The sequence below is a fragment of the Babylonia areolata genome, chromosome 19, assembly GCF_041734735.1.
Source record: "Babylonia areolata isolate BAREFJ2019XMU chromosome 19, ASM4173473v1, whole genome shotgun sequence".
Taxonomy (NCBI): domain Eukaryota; kingdom Metazoa; phylum Mollusca; class Gastropoda; order Neogastropoda; family Buccinidae; genus Babylonia; species Babylonia areolata.
In genome coordinates, this window is record NC_134894.1 from 54,287,630 (window position 1) to 54,315,203 (window position 27,574).

Here is a 27,574-nt window from a genome sequence, read left to right on the forward strand (position 1 = left end):
CGCGCTTACTGACACGCTGAGAAGTAAATATGTAATTTCGATCCGGCGGTAGTCACAAAGTAATGACCTATAGCCGTGGGTAGGCCGAAAAGATGGAAAAGGCATGAACCCAGAACGCTACTGGAGCCGTGCCGGGCCAGCTCTAAGTCAGTCACAGTAGTAACTGTTCGGCAACTCGTGCAGCTGTTCTGATGCAGAACGGACCGTAATTGCTTCGCTCCCTCAGGCTTGCCGGATCATATCAGCAACGCCAAATGGGTACTGACTATATGATCTGGACAATAACTTGGCAGCTTGATATTGGACTGATTTCAAGTCCGTACCAGGAAACACTTGCTCGGCTGGTCGAGAAAACTGAGGCGACGGACGGAGGAGGACACATGGTATGCTGCTCAGTGGCCCACCTGACCGGGAGTTCTGCCGGCTCCGGCATCATCCCATGCAAGGGCTGCATTGGAGAGCTGTTAAGTTATATTAGCAGTTTGGCCGCTATGGCTACTTCCGCCATGCTGCTCAAGCTGTTTCATAACAACTGAGGCTGCCAGTGGTGTGAACACCAAACACAGACGCCGTTATCTCACCATTACTCACCGTGGCTAGATAAATTGAGGCCATCACCCCTTCAGTTTCTACACATAATACATTATTCGGTATATATTAAGCTTGTCAGTAACACACACCGGCATACACACACACACACACATACACACACACACACACACACACACACATGGCACACACACACACACACACACACACACACACACACACACACACACACGGCTATACTAACTACACGAACAGAGTCAGTGAGACTGAGAGGGAACGACTCGAAGGCTATGCCGGATAGTATACTGACTCGGACTGCTTACATTTAATTAAGACTGAGAGAGAGAGAGCCCTCGGCCAGAGAGAGCCCTCGGAAAGAGAGAGAGAGAGAGAGAGGGTGGGGGAGGGGGGGGGGCAAGACAACTGAAACAAGACAAGACAAAACACATGAATTCTTTATCAGTTTCCGAGCAGAATAGATAAGTACAGGTGCCTGGTCAGTTTTAGTTCAAGTTAGGTCTACTGTGACACTCAGGGCTCACGGATTGAGTCCCCGGTCCACCCTGGACAGGGTCTACACCTCCCCGGCAATCATTGCCAGATAAAGTCATAAGAAAGGAGATAATAAGACGGACACATAGGAAAGTAGAAAAAAACACGACTGGCGCAACCGTGAGCCGAATGGTTCAGTAAAACGTTGGACTTTTAGTCTGAGAGTCCCTGGTTTGAATCCGTTTGGGGCAGTCACGCCGGCGCCTGGTGACTAGGGGGTGGAGATTGTTTTTTCCGATTTTCCACGAGTCATCAGATGCCGGTGCCGGAACTGTTAGTGCGGCTGAACCCCCCTCGTGTAGTGTAGCCTGAAAATTCAACAGTGCGCACGTTAAACTTGATCCAGTCCCCGTAATCCGTAAGCAGTCCACTGGTATGTCATCGTCGGTGGGTTAGATGCCGGGAAACAAGAACATAACCGCCGGGTATGCACTCCATCCCCCGGCCCAACACCCCCTCGAAAACAGTTGAGTATTCAGTTATGACAGCCTTCCTACATGGCAGGGACTGGTGAAGACCGACGGTCATACAAGTAAAAGAAAGCCCACTCAGGGCGTGCATACAGGTACAGGTACAGAATTTGGGACTTTTTTTTTTTTTTTTTAAGCCTTTTTCAGTGGCTTTTCAACTGACGCTCCGTCTCTAATAGAAATAGTTTAGGGTTGCGTACATGCGTATGAAATTTTTTAAATGTTCATCCATCAAAATCGAATGGTTTTATTAATGATTTAGTGTCATTGTCTAGAAGATTCTTGAACTGGTCAATAGTTTTAGCTGTTTTTGTTGAATTATTCAGTGCACTGATTCCATCCTCAGTTCCATACAGTAGGATTGACTGAACGGCATTGGAGTCGCGGCAGCCCACGGGCGAAAAAGCATCACACACACACACACACACACACACGCACGCACGCACACACACACACACACACACACACACACGTGCGCACGCGCTCGGACACGCACACGCACATTGACGCACACGCACACGCACACACACTTCGTTTTACTCCGGGCTAAATTTTCCAAGGGGGACAAAATTTGAATTCCCGGAAATAGCAATGAAAGGGAGGTAAGTCCCACGTTTTTCATGTTACTCTGACTGACTGTATTGATCAACATGGCGGAAGACAGGGAGGTACACGTGCAAGTGAAGTTCTTCACGAAACAAAAACAGTGAGTAAAATGGTTAATTGTTGATGTTGTGTATTTCAAGCCTATGTTATGCATGTATTGGCAGGTAAGTAAATAACTTGACTGTATGAAAATATAATCACTGAATCAATGAATGAAAACGTTTGTACAAGTTCGGATAGTTCCACATGTCTGGATCTCTTTTTTTATTTTCAAGGCCTGACTAAGCGCGTTGGGTTACGCTGCTGGTCAGGCATCTGCTTGGCAGATGTGGTGTAGCGTATATGGATTTGTCCGAACGCAGTGACGCCTCCTTGAGCTACTGAAACTGAAACTGAAACTGGATCTCTTCATTTTCCGTTTCGTTTGTATGCTGTTTTTTGCATTTGTTGTTTTGACTGTAGAAAACGCACCTCTTCCTCATTTTGTTTTGTATTGTAAGTAATATAAAGTGTGGTTAAATTGTGGACTTTCTCGAGGCAGTCCAGAGACGAGCAGCCAGATTTGTGTTGAGACGCGACCGGAACACCTCAAGTGTATCAGCAATGCTACTAGACCTTGGATGGTCCTTCCTGCAGCAACGCCGCCAAACAGCCAGATTGACCATGCTTTATAAGATCAAGCATAATCATGTAAGCGTGGACTCACTAAAAGCAAAGCTGGCGTCACCACCACCACGGCAATGAGGCACCCACACTGAGCAACTGGAGCAAATCTTTTGCAAAACTAAATACAGGCAGGCTCCCATGTACCATCCGGGATTGGAACACCTTGCCCCAGAGAGCCGTGGAGGCCAGCTCAGTCGACACCTTTGTGTTGATGGTCTCAAGGCTATAAATACCAAAAGATAGCTTTTTTTTCTTTTTTCTCTCCCCCCCTCCCAGCTTCCACACTAGGTGGAGCTGGAGGCTGGCTGGTCCAGTTGCTTGCAGCTGGGCGAAAAGCAAAAAGTAGTAGTCTGCTGGTCAAAACCCACATTTTGTGTTGTTTTTTTTCGGCTAGGAAACCTATCCACTCTATGTAGACCTTATATATCTTCCGCAGACCTCCTTTCAGTCAGTGACAGAATAGTCAGGTATTGACTGTGAATGTGATCACTCTACGGAAGGAAGGAACGGACTGTGATACTGATAGACGAACTCGGGTGTGGCTGTGTATGGGAGAGAGGGACTGGGAATAAGCGGCGTTGGAGTACTGTCACAGAAACGGTGCAGATGATGGGGAAGCAACAACAACAACAAACAAGAAAAAAGAAAAAAAAGAAAAAGAAAATACATTTAGATTGTATGAGCTGGGCGTAAAATTATTGAGTATTTCATTTTGTTATACATGAAATGTTAATAATAATGATGATATATAATAATAATAATAATAATGATAAGAATAAGAAGAAGAAAAAGAAGAGGTAGAAAAGTTCCACAATCAATTAAACTTAAAGTAAATCTGTTGTCCGTCCATTTGGTGAGTATATTACTGTCTTTCTTTTAAATTTCATTTAAACAATGATTAATCCTTTTGGTTTGGATACTTGCAGGTATGCAATTCCAGACACACCTTTGACAGTTCCTGTCGATGTAGGCAGAGGACAGCTGTCTAACCTCATCAACACCATTTTAGCTGGTGAGACTGGAGAAAATGTTATTTATTTTATTTAGATTAAAAAAAAAACTTAATCAAAATGTTTTATCCATTTATTTTGAACATTTATATGCTACCCATGATTTTGACTCATTACTAAGACAGTGATTTTAGATAAAAGTGTCATACTGAAAAACACCAAAAATTCTACTTTAGTTCTTGAAGTTAATGGTGATGATTACACCTAAATAAATTTTAACAGGTTATTATATGCATTGGTGTACACAACCTGTCGTAATCTGATAAACACACTACAATGTCTGTAACTGACTGTGCAACAGAGCCATAAACTATCTATAGTATATTAAGTACAAAGGATTTCAGCATAGACATTGAGGTGACTGTGTGAGGTGGAAAACCTAGACAGTAGAAGAAAAACTTCTGAATGTAGTGAAAGACATGTGGGTCTGAAGAAAACTGAAAAAGAACACAAGAGTTATGATGCACCACCAATGGTCAAACCAGACTGGATACTCATGATGGTGTATAAGTCTTTCACTGATAGCATTAACATGTGTGTACATGGACATGACATACTTGGGTGCACACATTGTGACACAGACACACACACACTCACATACCCACACAGACACTGACAGACAGACACAGAGACACAGACACACATACACACACACACACACACACACACACACACACACACACACCCCAATATCTTGAATGGAAAAAATTGCAAAACAAATTTAATTGTTTATGACTTTTTATTTTAATAATATCTCTTTTTTCGTTTCTTTGTTTTTAGAATCAAGAGAAGAATCTTCAGCTGGAGGTGTTCAGTTTGACTTCTTGTTGGATGGTGACTTCATTTTGACATCATTGTCAGAGCATCTGCAAAACAAGATCATCTCAGCTGTATGTTGTAGAATGTGTGTCTGTGTTTTGTGTGTCTGGTGTGTATGTGTGTGTGTGTGTGTGTGTGTGTGTGTGTGTGTGATATGTTTACAAATGTAATGGACAGTATACATGCCATTTTGTGTAAAGCAGAAAAATGAAAAATGATTGTGCGGGAGGAGACAGAAATTAATAAGACAATAATTAAGAAAAGTTGCGCCACAGAGAACTAATAAGATAGAAGTAATATAACAATTTATTTAGAGTCATCAACAGTGCCACTGTTGACTAGCAGTAAGTCTCATCCCACAATAATTATCAGGATGCTTTCAAAAGATTGTTACTCAAAAATTAATATATGCAGTGCAAAGATCTCCCATTTTGGATTAAATATTGCATCTTCTCTTCCACATGGAGCATGCATGCAACAAAAGTTTGTCAGTGTGTTAGTTTCTCAATACATGACGTAATGTATATAATAAGAATATTCGTTTTGATAATTTTGTAATTTTCCGAACACAGAATTTGTTTTTCTTTTTTGTTATAAACTAAAGATATTTTATATTGTGCAGAAAACAGTTCTGTTCTAATCATTAATGTCTGACATTTTTCCGCCATGATGAAAAATAGGTCTGCATTGTTAATTTTCCTGTCTGACAGTTTTCTGATATATATATATATATATATATATATATTTTTTTTTTTGGTAAGAAAAAGAAAAGAAATATTATGACAGGTTTTGATAATTTGCTTATAAATCTCTGTTGTATGGGAATATTGTTGTCAGGAAACCGTCTTTGACATTGAGTATGTGGAGAAGCAGGCAGCTCCTCGCCCTGAGCAATCTCTGGAACACGACGACTGGGTTTGTGCCATACAGGGGACAAAAGACTAGTAAGTGTCTTCTTCGTTTCTTGTGTTTCGTAAGACCCCATGTCCACTCACGTACGGGTGGACTTTTGTGTGCTTGACTGCTTTTCCCCCGCCATTTGGGCAGCCTTTTGCATATGAGCTATTGCTTTAAATTATTGAAAAGTTTTGATACCTTCAGTGTTGTTAAGTTAACGTAGTGCTTAAGTAAATCACTTCATTTCAAAGGTCATCATAATCATGATAATGTACTATTGTGAAAATTGTGTGTGTGTGTTGGTTTTCAGTTACATTGTCTTTGAAGTTAAATGTCATTTCGACATTATTTGTGCAACAACACTGAGGAAGCTGGGAACAGAAACAGAAGAGACCTACACAAATAAACCTATAAAGATAACTGCTTAGTTACATCACACAGCACTTGTTACCAGCCTTGCTATGATTGCTCTGAATAACGTTAAGGAATAAGTGAAACTTCTCTCCATCATAAACGGAATCCCTGTTGACAAATGTGGTAATGCTTTTTGTTGCAGCATTCTATCCGGGTGCTACGATGCCACAGCCCGACTGTGGTCACAAAAAGGAGATCTTTTGGTCACCATTCCGGGCCACTCAGCACCCCTTAAGTGTGTGGGCTGGATCAGACATGGTGAGTGTATGGGATGGAAAGTTATGACTCTGTGTGTCGCACAACACTGTCAAAACTATTCATTGACCTCCAACAGGAATGAGTGGCTACATAGGAAAAGAACCGAATTGTTATTTTTTAACACAAAACAATTTTTGTGGTGGGGATTTAGCATGGTGAATGTATTGAGCATATCTGGCTCAGAAGTCTTGACAGTGTAATAAAGTGAAATATCTTTGATGATGTACTGTCAAAAGTGCATGAATGTATGTAGGGTGTAAGCTTACTGCATTGCTTGTGTTGAAGCTTTTCTTTTTAGTGTTGCAGCTTTTCTTAAGTATTGTTCAGTGAACAAAGGAAAACACACATGATGTAAGTGCATGTATACTCACAAATGCTCACACACACACACACACACACACACACACACACACACACGCAAACAGAGATCAATATATGTGTGTGTGTGAGCGTGCACATGCGTATATGTGCCTTTGCACATTTGCGAGGACATGCACATATTTATGTGTTTATACAAACCTATAACTGTACACACACGCAAAGACATTATATATTAACAGTCATTTTTGCTGATTTTCCCTGTTGGTTTCAGATGAAAGTGAGCCAGTGAGCAGCTTCGTGACAGGGTCTCATGACCAGACGGCACTGGTCTGGCATTGGCGAAGAGACACCAATGATGTCGACTGTCTGCTGTCATGTCGAGGCCATGCTGCCAGTGTGGACTGCGTGTCGGTCAGCCCCTCAGGGGAACAGGTGAAGGACATGAAAATCAAGTTGATCCCCCCACCCCCAACCCTCTGCCCCCATCATTCATAGCTCTTTTCTGCCTGTGTGAGTTAACAATAGTCCATTATTTATGTATCAGTTTTTATATTTGTTCGTAGCTGAAGAATTTGACAAAGAAATTGCTTGTGACCTTTCTATTATGTTATTATTTTATTTATTTTTTTATTTTTTTACTAGGGCACACAGTTACATAATCATGAGTTCTGCCACCTTCAGTCCATACACTACACAAACACGTTCTATCCCTCTGCCTTCTTGTGCCCTTACTAAGAAGAAAGGCTGGGTGATTGTAATGTTTTGAGGAATAGATATACTGAAGCTCATTGTGCAGTGTGCATGAGAACAGGTGTCTGTGAAAATGAAGGAATTTTTACTGAACATTGTTAGATCCACACATTCACTCTCTGACAGAAACAAAAATGTGTGTCAACTGCAAGAGAAAGGTTTCATTACATTGTGGTGATACAGCATTTATTTATTTATTTTTCAAGAAATCAAAGTAAAAAATCATGTCTGCCCAGTCAAAGGTACTCATTGCTCTGTTAGATATAGTGTTTAGATATAGTCAGTCTGTTCATTTTTGAAACTTCCTTTTTTTTTTCCCTTTGAAGTGTAGAAATGTTGTAAAATGATGTATGTATGTGATCCATTGCTTTCTGCTTTTATGGGTCAGTAACTGTGTTGCTGTATTGTTAGCTATTCTTGTGCTTTGCCTTCAACTTGCCTTTTTTTTCAGATGTGTACAGGATCATGGGATAAAATGCTGAAACTTTGGTCCACAGGTAAAATGATTTTTCTTTCATCTTAATTAACTGCACACACAAGTAGTTTGTTGTTTATTATTAAAGAAGAAAGAATGGCAGACACTTTGTGTTTGAGATCTTTTCCTTAATGATTGTGTATGTGGGGAAGTGAGGATGGGAGAGACATGATGCATTTGAGAATTTCATGTGAAGTTGTCTAAGTGTTAAAGACCAGTGGCCTTACCATGAAGTCAGTCCCATGCTGGCTCCTCTGATTTGAGGACACAGTTTTTCTCTTCTTTTCTTTAGGTCTTCAAAGAATGCTGGGGCTTTGTATCAGACACTAAAGTGAGGTTCTTGGTAAAGTGATAGGATGAGTAACATTTAATGCTGCCTCTAGTGATATTTGTGTGAACGTTTGTCAGTCATGTGATAACACTGCTGTGTTTCAGATTGCACACTTGTGGAGGAGTCCAAGGACACAGAGAGACCCAGCAAAAAGCAGAAAAGTGCATCAACCATCCAGACAAGGGTACACTTTGCTGACAAAATAGTCAGGGGGACGGGGGTTGAAAAAAAAAAAAAGATGTAAAGTGATAGACTATATGATCAAGAGAAATAAACCATAGAGGTTCATACTTCCTTGCTTATGATTTGTCTTGAGGAAAATGTTTCGTCATTGGACAAGATACGAAGAAGAATAGTTCTTTTTCTTCTCTTTGTGTTTTGTTATTTTTGTTTGAAGAAGAACTTTTGGTAAACAACAACATATCCATGTTGTATTGTTTATTGAAGTGTTATTTTGCACATTGTGATGCACTTGTTTGTGTCATGTACTTTTACAGTGTTTGGTAATGTGCGCACATTCTCAAAAAAAGAAAAAGCAGTAGTTTATAATTCTTTTCTGTGGACTGAACAAAAAGAATGGCTAAGGGTTGGTTGCACAAACCCTGACACATTGTGTCAACAATTAAAAAAAATGTTCTTTTTTGTATTGGACAGAAAAATACTTTTAATATGGTTCATAATGACTGAATACAGTCAGTTCTAGTTTGCAGGTAATTGACCTTCAGGTCTGTCCGCCTATGTGTTTGTGTTTGATAGAATTGTCAATATTGTCCCTTTTTCATGGGAAATGTTGGCAGACTGCTCCAAATTAGTTGTAGAAATGTAGAGGGGAAAAGACCACTTTTCATGTTTGTATGTCACAAATGCTGTTTTGGTTTATTTTGCATTTTAAGGTAACTGTACACCATCATCATCTTGCATCTATTGCATTGTGTGTGGTCCATTTCTGTTGCAGGTTCCAGTGTTAACCCTTTCAGGCCACACGGAGGCTATTTCTGCTGTCCAGTGGCTGGATAAGCAGAAAGTCGTCACATCTTCATGGGACCACTCCCTTCGATTGTGGGACATGCAGGCAGCTCAGCAGACTACTTTGTTGGTAAGACTTTTCTTGATGCATTGATCAGGTCGACCGATGAGGTTGACGTGTTTAGCCTTATTCTCATATTTCTGTGACCATGAATGTGGTGAAATTTCGCTTTTAACTGTTTTCAACTAGGAGAATAAAGTATGTAGATGTCGTTGTATTTTGTATTTGTATTTCTTTTTATCACAACAGATTTCTCTATGTGAAATTCGGGCTGCTCTCCCCAGGGAGAGCGTGTCGCTACACTACGCGCCACCCATTTTTTTTGTATTTTTTCCTGCGTGCAGTTTTTATTTATTTTTTCCTATCGAAAACTGTATAAACAGTTAACATCTTTCACCTACAAAGTTCAGCGAACAGATTATTGAAGTTGTATTTTGAAACTTGACATGGCTGCCTTTTTACCAGAATATACTTCATCTTAGCTGTACAGTGCATGAAAGTAGTTAACACCTTTCATCGACAAAGTTCAGCAAACAGATTATTAGAGAAGTTGTATATTGAAACTTGACTTGGCTGTCTTTTTACCAGAATATACTCCACCTTAGCTGTTCAGTACATGAAAGTATTGTGTGAACTGTGCTCCACAGCCAGGGACCAAAGCCTTCCTGGACGTTTCATACTCACAGCTCAGTCACATGCTCGTTGCTGCCTCTGCGGACCGACATGTGCGCCTGTTCGACCCCAGAAGTTCAGGTGAATAACATTGTATGAATGCTGAAATTGTTCTGTTTGGCTGTTGAATCATTGAAAGGCAAGAAAGAGAGCAAGATACAAACCACTGCGATTGACAATCTGCAGATGACAAAGTATGTTGAATTAGCTTGATATTGGTTTCTGAATCTAAAAGTAAAGTTTAATTACACATACTTAACCGTGACCCAAGTAGTGCAGACTCCGGCAAGGGTCTGACATTCCTGTCCTGTGCAAACTACTATGTGGAGAAAACGAAAGTAACTACGGCCGATAACCTCCCGGAAGTAGGTAACCTCCCCTTTGTCGTAAAGATACGGAGATGGTCAGTTCAAACCCAGGCATAGATTTGTAGGTGGTTTGGTGTCTCCAATAGAGGAACACTCGATACATGATCATTCATGCATGCATTCAGAATGGAGAGGTCAGAATGTGAATGGTATGTGAAAGTGGGTATGCTTTTGTCTTGGGATTCCCTCGGCCCCACCCCCCACTGTTTATTTTTAAATGGCAGATCATAACATTTACTAATAACTGCCTTTAGGGCTAGTATTGGTGACTGTGTTCCAGTGGCCTTTCAGGTCATCAGGTGATAAGTTTTACAGGAATGTCCATCAAAACTAACCATCATTTGGGTTTGGGTTGAGGAATGTTCCAGAGGTCATCTGGAAATAATTTGACAGGGATGCCAATCTAGACAAAGTTCTTACCAGGTAATTGAACCATAAAGTTATTGTTTGAGTATTTTATAGAATATTCTAAATATATAGGTCTGAGGGTTGTGTTTATGTTAGTATCTCATTGACCTCTTCGTAGAGGCTAATATTAATACCAACAATCATTGGCTTCCTTGTGACTGGTCCAGCAGATCTGTGACATGTTCTGCAAGGTGGAGACGAACCATGCCAGAACCATTCAAATTTTTGCTTCATGCTTTTACCTGTTCCTTTTGCAGAAGGCGTGGTGGTGAAATGTGCCTTCACATCACACACAGGGTGGGTGAGTGGGGTAGACTGGTCCCCCACTCGTGAACACCTCTTCATGTCTGGGTCCTATGATGGCATCTCCAAACTATGGGACACTCGCAGGTGATTCTTCATGAACATGAATTATGTTTACCCTTTACCTTTATGAAATTTAATTTGGCATTCACGTTACCTGTATCTGTTCTGTCATTTTCATATGTCACACAGGGTTATTTATATACCCTTTACATTTATGAAACTTAATTTGGCATTCATGTTACCTGTATCTGTTCTGTCAGTTTCATTTATCACACAGGGTTATGATCATTGTCACACCATTCACATCATTAGGAAAGGTTTTGGACAGGTTTGGCTTTATGGTTGACACATTAATAACTGATAAGCAAGTTAACATTTGGGTTGATATCAGAAAGTAAACATCTCACTTTAGAAGATGGCGAATAAGAAATAAGTAAAATCTGCAGCTTTACATAAGATTCCTTTGCATTACAATATCCATTTACTGGCTTTTATGTGTGAAAGTGGTTGTACTTTTTACCTATTATTTTTTGTATGAAAACAGACTACTTGAATTGATGGTGAATTTTTTTTTCTGTTTCCCACAGCCCCAAGGCCCCTCTGTTTGACATGAAATTGCACGAGGACAAAATACTGGCTGTGGACTGGTCCGTGCCAGATCTCATGCTGTCAGGAGGAGCTGACAACCAGCTGCACATCTTCAGTTACAGTGCCGCAAATCTGGCGACTTGTGATTGACTTTGTACAAATTGCTTTCATTTCATCATGGTAATAAATCACCCAACACCAATCCAGATATTTTTTGTTTTGTTTTTATGGAAGTAAAACAGCTTAAAACCATGCTGTTTTCTTTAATTTTTTTTTCTTCTTCATAAATCACTACTCAAAACTTCGACATTAGGTTAAAAATGTGTTCATATTATTCGTCCATTCTTGAGATCAATTTCACTTGATGTCATTATCTTGAAGCAGTGTGTGAGCATGTACATAACATTTTATTGTCATGAGAGTTATGATATCTTGGGAATACATCTGTGTGTGGGGGTGGCGTGTGTTTGTGCGGGGGAGTGTTTCCAGGATATAAATTATAATGTCATTCTTCTCTAGTCTTGTGCCATTCTCCTCTGAGTCCATGTGCTTAGGTAAATAGCAAATCTGAGGGTAACTTATATAGTGAAAAGCTCTCTTGCCATTGCTCATTTGTTTTGAGAGAATGAGATGCTGCACACATCAACTCAAAATGTACTGACAAACGCAGTCATAAATGACAATCACCTCCTCCACTTCACACAGATCCACAAATGCTGCATAGACATTCACCTGGTGACAACCATCTAATTTTTATTTCACCAAAGAAACATTACATGTAAATGCATATTGTCCTTAAATATAATTACACAAATACAGAGCCATCAGAAAAGACAGTTCACAATTCCGAACAGCTGATGAGCATGGAAAGACCTTTTTTTTTTTTTTAGCATGTAGCAACTACAGTATAATCTATCTGTTCTCATAAGGTCAATGATGCTAAGAATAACATTCACAAGTTGAAAGAATCAACATACAAAAAAAGAAAAAAGCAAAAAAAAAAGCAAAAAAAAAAAAAGCCGCCTGCCATTCAGATCATGTAATAATTGTATAACTGCTTTTAAAAATGAAAATTTAATCACAACTGACCAGAAGCTTCATCTTATGATTCTAAAAGATGTGTGTAATAGCCTGTTTCTGTATCAACCCAGCAACCTGTCCCCATGCTCTTTTGTTACAGAAGCTACACGCTTGAAACTCCCAGAGATCAAATTCTTAATGAATATTACAAAAAAACAACTTGAGAATGTTCACAAAACAAGCACAAGTAAATAAAGTCTGGAAAAATAACCCTTTGTGGGTTTCAACTGACATAGACCCGTTTTTATTTAAACGTGTTGGCCCTTTTCAGTCTGCAAAGTTTGGTGATTTTTTTCTTTAAAAAAGAGAGTAAAAAAAACAAACAAAACACACACACAAAAAAAAACCAAAAAACCAAGACCCATGAAACCTAGAGATACTGTCAGTACTTTTGCCATGTTTTTTTTTGGTTTTGTTTTCTTCTTTCTTTTTTTTCACCCACAAAACTTGCCAGTGGACACAAATGTGCTAAATGGTCAGGGATAAACTACTTTTGTATACAAACTGAAATTGAAACTGCCATGTTAGCAAAATTTTATTTGGTAAAATGATGAATTCTCAAAGCTTTTAATTATCTGTATAAAGCCTAGGTTTTTGATGTTCTTACATCTTTTCCAAATACAGATTTGTTAATACTCTTTATCCATGATCATACTATGCATTTATCTTCCTACATCTACATGTATAATTATGGTCGATTACTGGCTTGAAAAGTTTCTCCTTACAGTGTTTGGGTTTTGTGAAGCTTCAATTCACATTAAAATTATAATCCACCTTCAATTCAGGTATTTTGATATCAAATTAGTAGAAAACACTGAACAGGATTCTTTTCTTCTTCTGTGCTATTGTTAGAACACATTCCAGTTGTGGTATTTCTTATGATGCAATCGATGCATTCTTTATGCTCACAACAAAGCATCACACGATTGGAAGAGAAGCCACAGCTTTGATGCAACATCCAGGCTTGATAACATGCATGTATGTTTTAAAGCGGATTTATATTGTCAGTCTTGCTGTCAGACAAACATTCAAACAATAATAGCTAAAAACCCCCCAAAAACTGTGATATTAAGAATAATAATGAACTAATCTCTGGCAGAGTCTCCTAGTGATCATCACCATCAATGCCATATAAGAGAGTGTTTTCTGTCTACTCAAGGAGTGAAAGGGAACAGGTACCATGAGAAACGAAAGGCAAGATGAAGCTGATAACTGATGAGAATAACTGGAACAGACTCTGCAAAATGTTATTCTTTTCATGTTTGGCAGTAAAGCAACATGATCTCTTTGTTTTCTGACAGTGGTATAAATTCATCATGCACATGCAAGCTATTTACACATATTTTAACATACTATTTGAAAATAAGGAATTCCCTTCTTTAAACTGACTGCATGATATCCTTTGATGAAATCAAAGAAAAACAAGGTAACATTGGATAGATCAGGATAAAGATTGGGAGATGGTGAGTTTATAAAAGGCTGCCATCCAGACAGATGTAAAGTCAGAGATCACAGAAATAGTGTTTAGAGTTACCACTTAAAAAAAAAAAAAAAAAGGGAGAAAAAAGTATTTTTGTAGATCCGGACACATGGAAACTGTAACACTTCATGAACAAGTTCAGAGTTTCCTATGCTCACTTTAAACCAGTTGATAAAATCACAGTTAAACATCAGTTAAGTTCACTGAGAGAACCACAGGAAAACATGCTGCCATGCTCTTATTGTTGGTGCACTTCCTTTGTAGATATGTATGTGTACATGAAACAAGAGATCGTTTCCCCCTTGCAAGACCTGCTTTTACATGAACTTTGCCCTTGGGATATCCGCTTCAACAAAGCCTAGATGACATGATAAAGTAGCAACAAGAAGTTCAGTAAGAACAAGTGGTCAGGAAGGATACAGACCTCTCCTAGGAAGGATACTGACACTGCTTCACCACAAAGAGAAAACCTAGCACAAGAACAAGACACTTTCAACTAAAAAAAGTGTACACAGAGTAAAAATCGCTCATTTGAAGTTTCAAACCTTCTGACAGCTCAGTGACCCTAAGCCAGAGGTACATACTATGCTGCACAATCATGTTATGACACTGATATCATTCAAACATACATTGGTTCACATATTCTCTTTATAATCATTAGCATACATTCTGGTTTAACACGTTCAAAGACACACACATACACAAATTCAAGCAATGCTTCTTGTATGCATGCATGTAATATTTTTGGAAAAAAGGTCCATTAATGCATGCAATTTTTCCTGTCACTATTGGCAGAGAGAATAATTTTCATAAACAGAGCTTGGCTTTTAGCGTGTCCTTTTTGTTGAAACAATCTGTTTGCAGTTGTATTATTTACCAATGTTATCACCTTGAAAATATATTGATAGCTTTGTTTTCAACAGCCCTGAATTATTAGAACACAAGTTGAATCAACTTCTGATAGTTGGATGGGACAGTCAGAGATGGTGTGTGAATTTGTGAATTATGAAAGAGAAAGAAGGCACGAAATTACCATGGATTAAAAATTATGATGGCCTTCGATATCATGGTTTAAGAAAATTCCTCCTCTCCTTCCTCTATTCCCCAGTTGCCTGAAGGCCCAAAGAGCTCATCAATGCTTAGGATCCAAATGGGGGAATGGGTGGAGGAAAAGAAACTAATGCCCTCGGTACCAAGCACATGTCTACTAAGCTTGCACAGTATCATAAAACGAAACAAACCAGTTTTGTGTTCCCATAAACATCTCTTAAAACCAGTGGCATCAACAAATCTTTTGAGCTTTCCTGCACCCCCACCCCCCCACCACCACCAAAAAACAGTACTTTTTTTTTTTAAGCCAAAAGCATTAATCACTGGTGGTCAACACAGAGTTTGCGGTGGGTTCAGCTTACAGGATAAATTAACAAGATGAATACAGAAATAGATCACAAAATTGAAATATATATTTAAGTCAAGGAACAATCAAATGCCTTTAATTTGTGCAAACAAGTGAAGGTATAATCACAACATGATAGAAAAAGAAAAGAAGAGAAACAAAACCAAACAATATTTCAATATAAAAGTTTGGAATTACTGACAAAACGAAAAAAAATTAAAACAAAATCTCACTAATTTGTGATAAGGTGGAGATTCTGTGACTCTCCAAATATCTCCCATACCACACCTCCATTTTCTAGAGACAGGTGTGTGGTGTGGGGAAGGGAAGAACAAATCCATAAGTAGTCCATATGCTTGCTATCTCCTACACTGTGTAATCTGTTAAAATATCTCTTGTTGGTATCTTATGTTGTGTACAGTTCTTGCCAAACCTAAAATTTGTCTTGGGAGTTGTGTCCAAACTTTCCTCCTTTTTTTTCTTTTTTCTTGGTGGGTAATAAATAATAAAGAACAGTTGACTGTCCAAACTCATCACACTAAAAGCTGTTAACTGGACATGATTTAATCTGAGAACTGAGTAACTGATAAAAATATTAACACAACACAAAATACTCCTTAAGGAAAAAAAAGAAAAGAAGGAAACTCGCAAACATCAGTGGGAGAGGAAAAAAAGTTCTGATGAATAACAAATTAGTTAAAAATCAATACAGCAAATAAGTTTTTAATACACCCTCGCAGCCATACATATACATTTGCAGTCACACAGTTACTGGAAAGAGTACTATCACACGTAACAACAAAGATAACCGTTTATAGTAACTGGATGATGAAAATAGACCAGTGACATTGGTCTTCTTGCTGCTGCTGCTGCTGCTGCTGCTGCTATTGATGATGTCTGATGATAATGAAACACACATCTCCAAGTGGGTGTTGCTTGTTCATGAATATTTCACTTTCACTTTTACTGGCCCACTGAATTTGCTGCAAATGAGAACATGAGTGATTCAACCTAACAGGTGGTCATTTTTGTCTGCCTCTGCCCCCATGTGATTTTCTGGTATAACTCGAGGCTGGGCCTGTGTCCCATGGCAGCTCAAACTCTCTGAAACACACATGATAGTACATGTGAATGAAACAGTAATGGTTACAACATGAATATGAAGAAAAAAAACAAGTAGGTGTAGAAGGTGAACATGTTCCTGCTGAATTTTATTGGTTAAAGTCTTCATGATCAACCACCTAGAAAATTCTCAAGTGTTCCTCTATTGGAGACACCAAACTAGTTGCCAACAAATCTATGCCTGGGTTTGAACTGACCATCTCCATAGCTTTCACTTTTAGATTCAGAAACTAATATCAAGCCAATTCCACATCCTGTCATTAGCACAGTGTCAATCACAATGACAAACTAGTTGGATTTAGTATTCACTGGTTTTGTTATACTACAAACTGACCCAGAAAATAATGTAATAATAAACGAGTGGCACTGATAAAGACATGCTGAGTCTGTCCAAGATTCTAATCACTTGGACTGGTTTCAGACATATGCTGCAACCATTAAAAAAAAAATCACTGAATGTCTACTGTCCATTCAGAGGAAGTTAATCTGTCTTCAAATCAGAAAAGCAAGCAACCATGCTTCAGATATGCCTGCTACAAAATATAAACTGGAACAGACACCTTGATCCTAATGAAATTAGACCATTACTCTTTTCCAGAGTAACTGAAATCTGATGTGGCCAAACACAATGCTGCTGATGTACAAAGTCTTGACAATATGTACCCTATAGTAGACTATCCACAAATCTCAACCCTCTCATCTTCAAAAAAAAAAAAAAAAATGTGTACCCTATAGAATACTATACACAAATCTCAATCCTCTCATCTAAAAACAAGAACACAAAAGTATCAATTTTTCTTTGAAAAAGGGGCTGCCATTTTCCTAAAACCACAGGGGAATGTGTCATTTTCATGTGTGTCATGGTGCACTGTACATCAATAACTGCTAAAAAAAAAAAACCGACCCCAAAACAACAACAACAAAACACAACAAAGAATTAAAAATTTTCTCTAAAAAAATAAAAGCAGCATAAAAAAAGAGCAAAGAATGAACAGATTACTTATTTGATTATTTTTCTCATAACTTGCTATATATGTGCTTGTGTTGACAGCATTACTACACCCAGTGCCACACAACATGACAGTCGAAGAACCATTTAAAGAATGCTGAAACAGATTGCCATTAGATCTCTGAGACAAAAACAGACTGGGTCTTTGCGAAAAAGGATACCTGTGCATCATGAAAATACTCACGAAGGTTCAACATGGGGGACTGCCTCTCCGAACGCCATGATTGGAACATGTTCTGAGATTTCAAGGTGAGTCACTGAAACAGAACATTGCTATTAGTGACCATATACAAATTACATGGACATACTTTATGGAATTTCAAAGCCTGTCCTGCATTAACTACACAACGCTTTTTGCATAATGTATCCTTGTGATATACCCTTCCTCCCATATTTCATTCACTTCCTAAATTGTACATTTATACCTTCTACTACACAGCAATGGAATAATCTCCTGTCACAAATTCAGCCATAAATCTGTGCTCCTGATCAAACATCTGGTAACAAAGCTATTCTCCATTTAATCAAGGATAAGCAAAATCACGTTATAACATACAGTACATAGCTGGATACTCATAATTATTTCCATAAAATAGTTTTACAAGTTCTATTTATTTCAAGTCTGTATTCTTAAAAAAAAACCCAACCCATTTGAATCTCTTATCACAGGCTTACTGCCATACTGTAAATACTGGTAATGAGAATCAACACCACATTTTGTACAGGTAAACAAAGAGGTACTTTGTAGTAATGATGGCCTATGTTTCTTCATTAGACAATTTTCTGTATCTAAACTATGCTATAATTAAGGACAACAACAAACTATCAACAAAAAATCTGAAAGACTTACAAAAGAAATCTAGGTCTCAAGAAGTAGAGAAAAGATGTTAATCTTGCAGTGTATGTAGCTTAGCAAAACAAATAGCATGATGGAAAAGCTGGGATAATCAATTCGTTCTGTTTGTTTCTTTTTTTTTTTTATGTCACAAATGGGGCTTGGAGAATAAGAGATCAGACTAGCTGAGTCAACTGTGCTTTTTGCTTTTGTGATGTATGGCCAGTGTACTAAATGTCTTCAATTACCCAGGGTAGATAGCCTAATGAATGACAAGGGTTAAAGCAATCAACTCACCATCTTCAATACATGGCAAGAACGTCTTTAGTGACTGTTCCATCTGTGCTGGACTGGAACTTGGTTCCTCTTTACCCCGCAACTTCTCGAAGACTTTCTGTTCCCGCATACGCTGAATGTCCCACCTGTGGGAAAAGAAAAGAGCAAACGTGTAATTCACTGACAAGACTCAGTAACCTGGGGATGGCTTCAGTAGGAGGAGTTTGTATTAGTAGCTTTTAGTGGCGTTTAATTGGCTAAGAGTGGACTGGGCAAGACGGGTCGTCTTTTCACTGTTAGCTGTGTGAAATTTGGCAAAGCAGAGCAAACCGATAGGCCTAGTTTGCATCAGTTTGACATGGTACAGTATATGACACTAAACTGCAATTTTCCATACTACTTACTGGCCTGACAAGGCCCAGTTAAAGAGAACATACCAAATTATGTTTCTTTCAGATCAATCACATGTTTCCAGAGGAAACGCAATGATTGTTAGGTCAGTTGTTTCATATACTGATAAGATAACATTTGTTGGGGAAAATGACAGTGAGGAAACAGAAAACAAGCTATTTCTAATGCAAATTTTCAAAAACAATTGTACTTAGAAATTATCAATGGAAAGGATGGAAAAATTGAAACAGGTGATAGATAATTAATTCTTGTTATTTCTAAAGCAAATTTTCAAAACCAATTGTACCCAGAAATCATCACTGGAAAGGATGGAAAAAACTGAAAAAGGGGGATCATCAATTCTTGCTTCAAGTTCAACCATCTCTATTCCCGTGACTGTAAGTTCAAGGCACTCTGATCAAATTAACACGAAAAGCTCTACACTGTTAATTTGTTATATTTCATAATTTCTGCTGCACTTTTTTCTTTTTTCGTTCAGGTTTATTGAATTAATAACCTGTCATATGTCTTTAGGAATTATGGCAATCAAAGCTCAACTAATATTATAAAGAATAAAAAAAATTCTGCAATCCAACTGAAGATGCACAGCAGAACCATTCAAAAGTTTTAACAATTTCAGAATGAAGCTGAAAGCAGATTTCACAACCAAATCTGAAAAAAAGAAAAAAAAGAAACATACCTCTTCCTCCTTTTCTCTTCAACTTCATGTTTTTGATGCCGTTTTTGATATGCTTCATCTGTAATATTCTGCAAAGGACAAACATAAATAACCACCTTTTTCTTTCCTGTATTGTAGAAATTATTCAGGATAAATATGTTGTGCCCAGTAAGCCATTGTTGTGCCCCAAAATGTCAATGGTTCTAAATGTGTGTGCGTGCGTGTTTGTGTGTGTGGTAGTAGCAGTGATACTTTCATAAACATCTTTCCACAGAACATGGTTTTAGATATAAAAATATGTGTGCATGCAAGCATGAATGCACTATGCGTATGTGTGTATCTGTGAGACCATGTGAAGAAAGAAGGAAGATGCGTGCATGTCTGTATCCATCTTTTTGCTTCTGAAGATAGTGGAGTGATACAGCATCAAAATGACGTTTCAATATTCATCCTAATGAATTTGCAATGAGGACAAACTGGATTTGGAAATAAAATGTAGACACAGGTTCAAGGCAAAACAATAATGCATGGCAACATATTTTATTCATCATATAATTTCTGATCATGAAAACAACAAGAACAACAAAAAACAAAACACACACACACAGACACAAACCCACTTACTTCTGTTCCTTCTAACTGGTATCTGTTTGTCAACACATTGATTCTCCATCCTGGTGTTTCCACTGGAAGAATGATATATACAGTGACACACTATAGACAGTCAAGCAATAGTATTAAGTAGTGTGTGTGTGTGTGTGTATGCGCGTGTGCATGCGTGCATGTATGTGTGTGTCACTGTGTGTGCATGTACGTCCGTGTGTGTGTGTGTGTGTGTGTGTGCACGCGTGTGCGTGCGTGCGTTGAGTTGTTGTTGATGTGTATGTGTGTGCATGAATGTGTCTGCATTTGTATACATGTATGATTACATGAAATATGTATGTATACATACAAGTATGTATGTATATATCTGTGTGCACATGTGTGCATATGGCTGTAGGTGTGTGGATAAACTTCAGACCTTTTCCACAGTTTCCAATTTAATAAGACAGGGTTGATTATTCATGTCATGTGCATCTCATTCAGAAAAATTAGGAAACTCATCAGCTAAAAAGATTGTATCAATATACACATACATGATGATATGTTACATAGGTTATCTCCCGCAAATACAACTGAAAAGCATAAGGAACCTGCCTGGTACATTACACATGTGCTTGGAATTCTGAATGCTTAATAATAATATCTAACAGTAATTATTGCTGATGAGTGATGCAGTTAATTCAATAAGCTGTGAGTGTGACTGAATAGGTGGTATAGTGTAAAATTTCATTAACGTTAATGACCAGCTGTTTGGCACATTTTGGAGCCGGAGAGATTATCCCAGACCTGCTGTCACTAGGGTCAGCTGTAGGCTGAAAGCGAGAGACAGAAATACTGATAATCAAACAATTTGTGATAACAGACAGGTCTTATTCAAAACTGATGCAGCCAAGAGATTGAGAATGTATATAGTGATTGAGCGAAACATTTAACGTCTGAGTTCTTGGGTTGCGACTCCAACTATCACTCATTTCTGAGTCATTAAGCAGACTTGCACATGTATGACTATTGCATTACTATTAATTTAGGTTGCCAACCTCTGTTTTCAAAGTGGATGCATGCTGGCTCTGTTTTCATAACCCACCAAATGCTGACATGGATTAAGTAATCTTGAAAATTCCTATCTCATCTTTTGCTTGTCAATACACAAAAAGGAGGTCAAGACACTACTGACATATATCAGTTCTGTATATATGCTGACCTTGGAGACTATAAAATCTCCACTCCTTTCTGACATGTCAAAGCCAGGATTCCAATCATAGATCTCAAGACCTGTGGGACACAATGAGTCTAATCCTTTAACCACTCATTAAGACCCGATTCTATTTCAGAAAAGAGGCAGTTCCAAACATACTACCTCACAGATTATACCACCTGCATTTTTCAACCTCAGAGCAAGCAACGTTATGATTTTTTTGTAACCTTAAGATGGACAGTAGCAAATAAACAAAACATCAAAGATGATGGGACATGCAGGAATAAAATGAATAAATGGAGATGATAAATAAGCAATACATCAGATGAATCACACTTACAGAGGATTGTAACTGACCTCGTTTAAGCTCTTAAAAGCAGTGGTCAGTGCCTTACCTTCATCTCCAGTCACTACCTCCTTCTCATCGTTCACCTCCATGACATCATCAGGTGGCAACTCTACACAACAGGACACATGATACAAACAGTCTGTCCGCAACACTGGCTCTGGGTGAGGGTCCTTGTTCTCATCCACCTCCTCTTTTACTTTCTTCTTTTTTTTGTGGTATCTGGCCATACTGTCCTCCGTTTCCTCCCCGTCCCTCTCATCCTCCCCTTCTACATCACTGGCCTCATCCTCATCCCTGTCCTCATCATCCCCCTCCTCCTCATCACCACTGTCACTTTCTTCTGCATCCTCTTCTTCAGAAGTCACTGACCCAGAGGCTTTGTCCACACCCGCAGCAAGCTTCTGAGCTTTTCTCTGTCTCTTTGGTTGGCCTTTCTGGTACTGTTGCCTCCTTTTCCTGCCTGGTGGGTGCTCCACCTTTGCAACTCTGAAAAACAGACACTTGTTGAATTTTTTAAATCTTTTTATATTTTTTATTTTAGAAATTTTTTTACAATACTGTTTTTTTATCATTATTAATGAAAAAATTGAAATGATTTAAATATTTCTTCTCCTCTCTATTTTCTTGGTTATTATCAATATTATATTTGCCATGTGAGACCTATTACTTTGTCATTAAACGAAAATAATCATATTATTTATATGCAGGATCTTAGCACACAATAGTTTTAATCAACATTAATGTTTAATAATTTATTTCATACAAATATTTGATAAATCAAAGTCAAAATGTCTATAAAAAAAAAAAAAAAAAAAAAAAAAAAAAAAAAAAAAAAAAAAAAAAAAAAGGACAAAAATCGGGAGGGGAGAGGGGGGGGGGGGACCTTCAGATTTAAAGCTCTTAGCACTCAGCCACTGGCATATGCACCAATCATCATCTTAACAATATCAGTAAACATGGCCTGACATGAAGACATGGAAGCAGTTGTTATATTATGTTTATGTTCAGAACAGCATTATGTTTGACACACAGTCACCATGTATCAATACACAAGCTCAAGAGACTAAGAGTGGAAATGCATACTGCAGCATAGTACATACCAGCACCTCATCTACAGTTCATGTGCATGTGTGCATTTTTGTGTTTTCTTCAGTTTAACATCTATTCACTATAAGTGTTATTAGACGGAAAGGAGAAAAGTAGTGGATAAAGGAAAGGGAATACATGTGTATATTAGTGTAAGAAAGTGTTCATCTTATGTAGTACACAAAAGAGAACATTATAATAAATTAAAGGCTAAAGAGATTGTGGTGTGTAATGAATGAGGTGTCATAGGAAGGAGAATATATGTATGCATATCAACAAGTATTAACTTACAACAATGTAAATATAAATAGCGACATTAATTAGAATACATCAAAGGAGGATACCATCTGGATTGGAGTTTAAAATTTCTGAAAACATTCTTAGCAATGAATAATTATTCACTATCTTTTCAGTGGCTGATGGAATTTTGGTAAACAAGTCACAACTACATCTTTTGGAATTAACTGTCTTATGCTAGGACAATGAATGAGTAGATGGTTTACAGTTATTTGCTTACCACACATACATTTTATCTTTCTAGAAAATTTTGTACGAAAGGCATTCAAATGAATTCTATACAACAGACTTAGCTGCATTTTTTGTGTTTACACAATACTGGTAATATTGATTATTTGAATCAATAAGCAATTTCTTAAATCTATTTCTAGATGTATTTTCTATACTACTAAAGCATTCATGTAGATCTAACTGGATGTCAAGTTGTATTGCTCCTTCGAAATTATGTGCTGCTCTTCTGGCTGCTTGGTCTACCCACTCATTATAAGATATTCCACAGTGCGAAGGTACCCAACAGAAAGTTATATTAATACCCTGTTTTGTCAATTGATGAATAATATGTTTTATTTCCATTGTCATCTCAATTCGCTTCTTTGAATTTGGAGATTCTACAGTTTCTAACCCTGACTTCGAGTCTACACATAATAAAATCTCACATGCAGTTTTTGGAATGTCTGAAATATAATTTAAGGCCATAAGTATGGCTATAAGTTCAGCTGTGAAAATTTAATATTGTCTACCAATATAGTATAATTTTTCTATTCTAAATAAAGGAATCACAAAAGCCGCTCCTGAATTACCATCTTCTAGAACAGATCCATCTGTGTATATTTTGAGATAATCTGAATATTGATTTTCTATATGGAAGAGTACTTCAGGTTTTAACAGAAATGGTGACTGGATCTTGGACAGATCTGTATAATCTATGTCAATGGTAGCTTTACACTGCTCCCATTCAGGGACTGGTGAAAAAGTAGGTATTTTTGCAATTTGCTTGTCTTTTGTTTCCGTGGCACTAATGAGATCTGATGCAAATGTATTAATGGATGTCACAGACTGTATCGTCTTAACTCTTTTAGCATGTGTGTGTGTGTGTGTGTGTGTGTGTGTGTGTGTGTGTGTGTGTGATGTATGTTTGTATACATGTGCATATAAGCATGTGTGATGTGTAAAAGAGTTGGAAACATATTATGACCATCACATAGTCAGCCTTTCTTCAATAACTAGGAACAAATGTTTATCAATGTTATCATCAGTGATCAAAACTAAAATGGTGTTTCACTTCAGTCAACAAAAATTACTTGTGGTTGCTCAAATGTGGAATCATTTCAATACTTCAAACAGCTGATTAAAAAAAAAAAAAAAAAAAAAAAAAGAAAAAAAAAAAAAGCAAAGAAAAAAAAGAAAAGAAAAAAAAGCCAAAGCTGGGTTTCAGCACCGTAGATACATACAGTTTGTTCCTTTCCCTTTGTTCTGGCACTGGACTCGCTTCCTGAGCAGCAGCAGCAGAGCTTTTAGCGTTAGCAATCTGTGCTTCAAGTAAATCCTCTTTCTGCTTCAACTGAACGAAGCGCTTTTCTACCTTTTGCAGGCGGCATTGCAGCTGAAATATAAATCAAAAGAAAAACAGAAATTGCAAATCATTCATAATCAACGACAATATGCACAATCATTTCTTGCTATGTATTGCAGAAAGAATTGTTAGGATTTTTAAAATCCAGTTTTAGCTTTGTTTAAATTTGATTGAATCATTTTGAGCTTTTTCATACTGACATTGCATAAGCTAACAAGTCACAGAATAATAAAAAAGAAAAAAGAAAGAAAAAAGAAATGAACTGATAACTCCTATTTAACTAATTTTACTTCAACTCCAGCCCCATTATACCCAATCATCCTTGCAAAAAGCAAACTAACTAAACTGAATCTATGTTCAAAGTCTTCCCCTCAAAATGTTAACTTCAACTAAAGTCAAAACAAGGTAAATATAAACATTCTTTGGGCAACAGACTTATCAAATCATGCAACTTATTACTACCTGTATTTATTAAAGTATCAGAAACAACTGAAACTAGGAACAAAGAATTTGAATTGGACAACTTGCCTACTGTAAATGTTCACATTGCTTCAAATGTCGCGAAAACATGGTAAATCATGTATTTTAACTTTCACATTTGACAGGATAAAAGCCTTTGTTGGAAAAAAAAAAAAAAAAAAAAAAAAAAAGGGGGGGGGGGGGGGGGGGGGGGCAGGGGGGATGACAGGAAAAAAAAAATCACTGCTTCTGAGTATTTTTCATTTACCGATTTGCTTACTTGTTAACCAATTCAATATATTCAACAGTTAATGATCAGTGTCTCATACCTTCTGCCTCATTTCTTTCACAAACTGTCCCCAAAAAAGCACGCCTTCTGACCAAAATTTACAATATACAAAAAACAGATTAGAACTGTCAGTTTCGGTAAATTGTGTTCAGATCTAGAAGAGAAAACATGGGCAGAGGAAGGGGGTTGATGTGAGTTGGGGAATAGAAAAAAGGGGTGGACGCGAGTTGTGGAATGGAACTCGACAATCACGAATATCACTGTCAACACAGTGATTTGTTGGCACACCGGTATCTGTTAATCATTGGTCACATGAGGGTCATGTGATCATAAACAGCAGAAGCTGGCCCAGTTACCGTCCTTGACGATTGGCGCAGCTTTTTCTTTCAACAAAGCCATGAACACAATACGCCTCACTTTGCAAACGGATCATCCTGAAATACAATTATAATAATCGCATTTAATAAAATTCGGCATAAATAAAGGATAAAAAACCCAACTACTGTGCGGCTCAGAGTGGTTTTGACAGGCTCTTCCTGAGAATATGAGTTTGACCCATTTCTGAAAGGCGGGCGACTGCAGCTGAGTATAAATAACTTGGTTACCCGATGTACGACGAATACATCTGAGACTCTAAACTAACAGAGCATATATTAAAAAAATAATTCCTGAGGAAGATTTGTGTAAATTCGAAACTAAAGTTAACAATAAAAGCCCCAAATGACCTGTATGGACCGTGCATTCTCGCATAGACAATGCAAAACAAAAATCGAAATTCTACTATTTGTTTGGACGACAATTCACTCAGTACACCCACACTCTTAGTCGGATCTGCATTATTTATTCTACAACATCACTATTGAAAAAATATACTCTGTTTTATGCGAGTCAACGGGGCAATCAGATTTTCACTCCATGCGTTCACTATTCGGGCAATGGGCGTCATGTCGGAAATTCCTCTGCGCCAGCAGGTTGTACGCGGTAACAAAACATTCCTTCAACAGCGTCGAGTGTTTTAATGCAACTGTTTTTATTACCGTGTACGACTTACCGTGTCTTTTTCGTTTCGAAGTATTCTAATTTCTTTATCTTTATTCGCCAGCTGTTCCTGTTGATGCTGTATGAGTTCAATATGAATCAGGAGGAGATCTTTGAGTTGTTGCACTTCCGAACCCTGTCCTTGATCACTGCTTGTAGCGAAAGTTAACACTTTCCCAGCCATTCGTGAAAACGATTCGTCTGATTTAACACCATTTAAAAGAGGACTTGTTTTATCAACTCCTTTCAATTGTCCTTCTTTTTCTTTGGCATACTTTAAACTTTCCTTGATTGCAAGTGACAACTCCATTTCAAAATCCCCATTTTCATGAGAAGTCTTTGTGGCGACTCGTCTCCGTGGCAGACTGGGTCGTCCCTCGGAGCGATATCTGGAATCCATCGTACAGTCTGATTTCATTTTATCTCCAGTCATAGAGATGTTGCCTGTTCTGTTAACAAGGAGAAAAAAAAATTATTCATCAAGCGCACAATATGAGCCCTCCATTTCCAAAATCCACTCTATTATCGGTAGCCGGAAATTCATCGGATGAGGTAACTTCGTCTTCATTTCAAAAGAGTTTTCATCTTTTGTAAATAATGGTTGGGGAGACCAGTTCCACCTCCTCGAGTCTTCATTAGTTTTTCCCGTTATTTTTGTCGTCACTTCGCTCTGTATGTAGACAAATTGCAGCGAGGAAAAGAGTGGAGGGGAGTGGGGGCCTTTGGAGAAAGAATAGTCGCGTGGACTTACGATTTGAACATCTATCGATCCATGGCGAAGCAGTGGAATTCTTTTTTTTTTTTTTCGTTGTCCAGATTTTAATGTATGTTTCTTTTTGGCGCCTGCATTTTTCTCTTAGTAAGCAAAAAGTTAACAGACCCAACTGTTGTTCTGAAACGTCACTCCGCAGACGTAGATTCCCTCTGTGTG

At 38.0% G+C, this 27,574-nt stretch overlaps 2 protein-coding genes across 2 annotated transcripts; one reads left to right on the top strand and one right to left on the bottom strand.

The window, feature by feature from the left end:
• Positions 1-2,210: 2,210 nt before the first annotated feature.
• LOC143293854 (ribosome biogenesis protein WDR12 homolog) lies at positions 2,211-11,693 on the top strand. The gene is made up of 12 exons (XM_076605145.1): positions 2,211-2,277; positions 3,770-3,855; positions 4,634-4,743; positions 5,510-5,616; positions 6,126-6,241; positions 6,834-6,994; positions 7,764-7,809; positions 8,223-8,302; positions 9,074-9,214; positions 9,793-9,898; positions 10,851-10,983; positions 11,487-11,693. Exons 1-12 carry the CDS (start codon positions 2,222-2,224, stop codon positions 11,635-11,637), a joined length of 1,293 nt encoding a protein of 430 aa, XP_076461260.1. The 5' UTR covers positions 2,211-2,221; the 3' UTR covers positions 11,638-11,693.
• Positions 11,694-11,828: 135 nt separating this feature from the next.
• LOC143293853 (uncharacterized) lies at positions 11,829-27,162 on the bottom strand. The gene is made up of 8 exons (XM_076605144.1): positions 26,657-27,162; positions 24,736-24,887; positions 21,948-22,387; positions 20,379-20,440; positions 19,776-19,843; positions 18,707-18,831; positions 17,759-17,831; positions 11,829-16,547 (listed from the first exon to the last, which is right to left on the bottom strand). Exons 1-8 carry the CDS (start codon positions 27,074-27,076, stop codon positions 16,466-16,468), a joined length of 1,422 nt encoding a protein of 473 aa, XP_076461259.1. The 5' UTR covers positions 27,077-27,162; the 3' UTR covers positions 11,829-16,465.
• Positions 27,163-27,574: the final 412 nt, after the last annotated feature.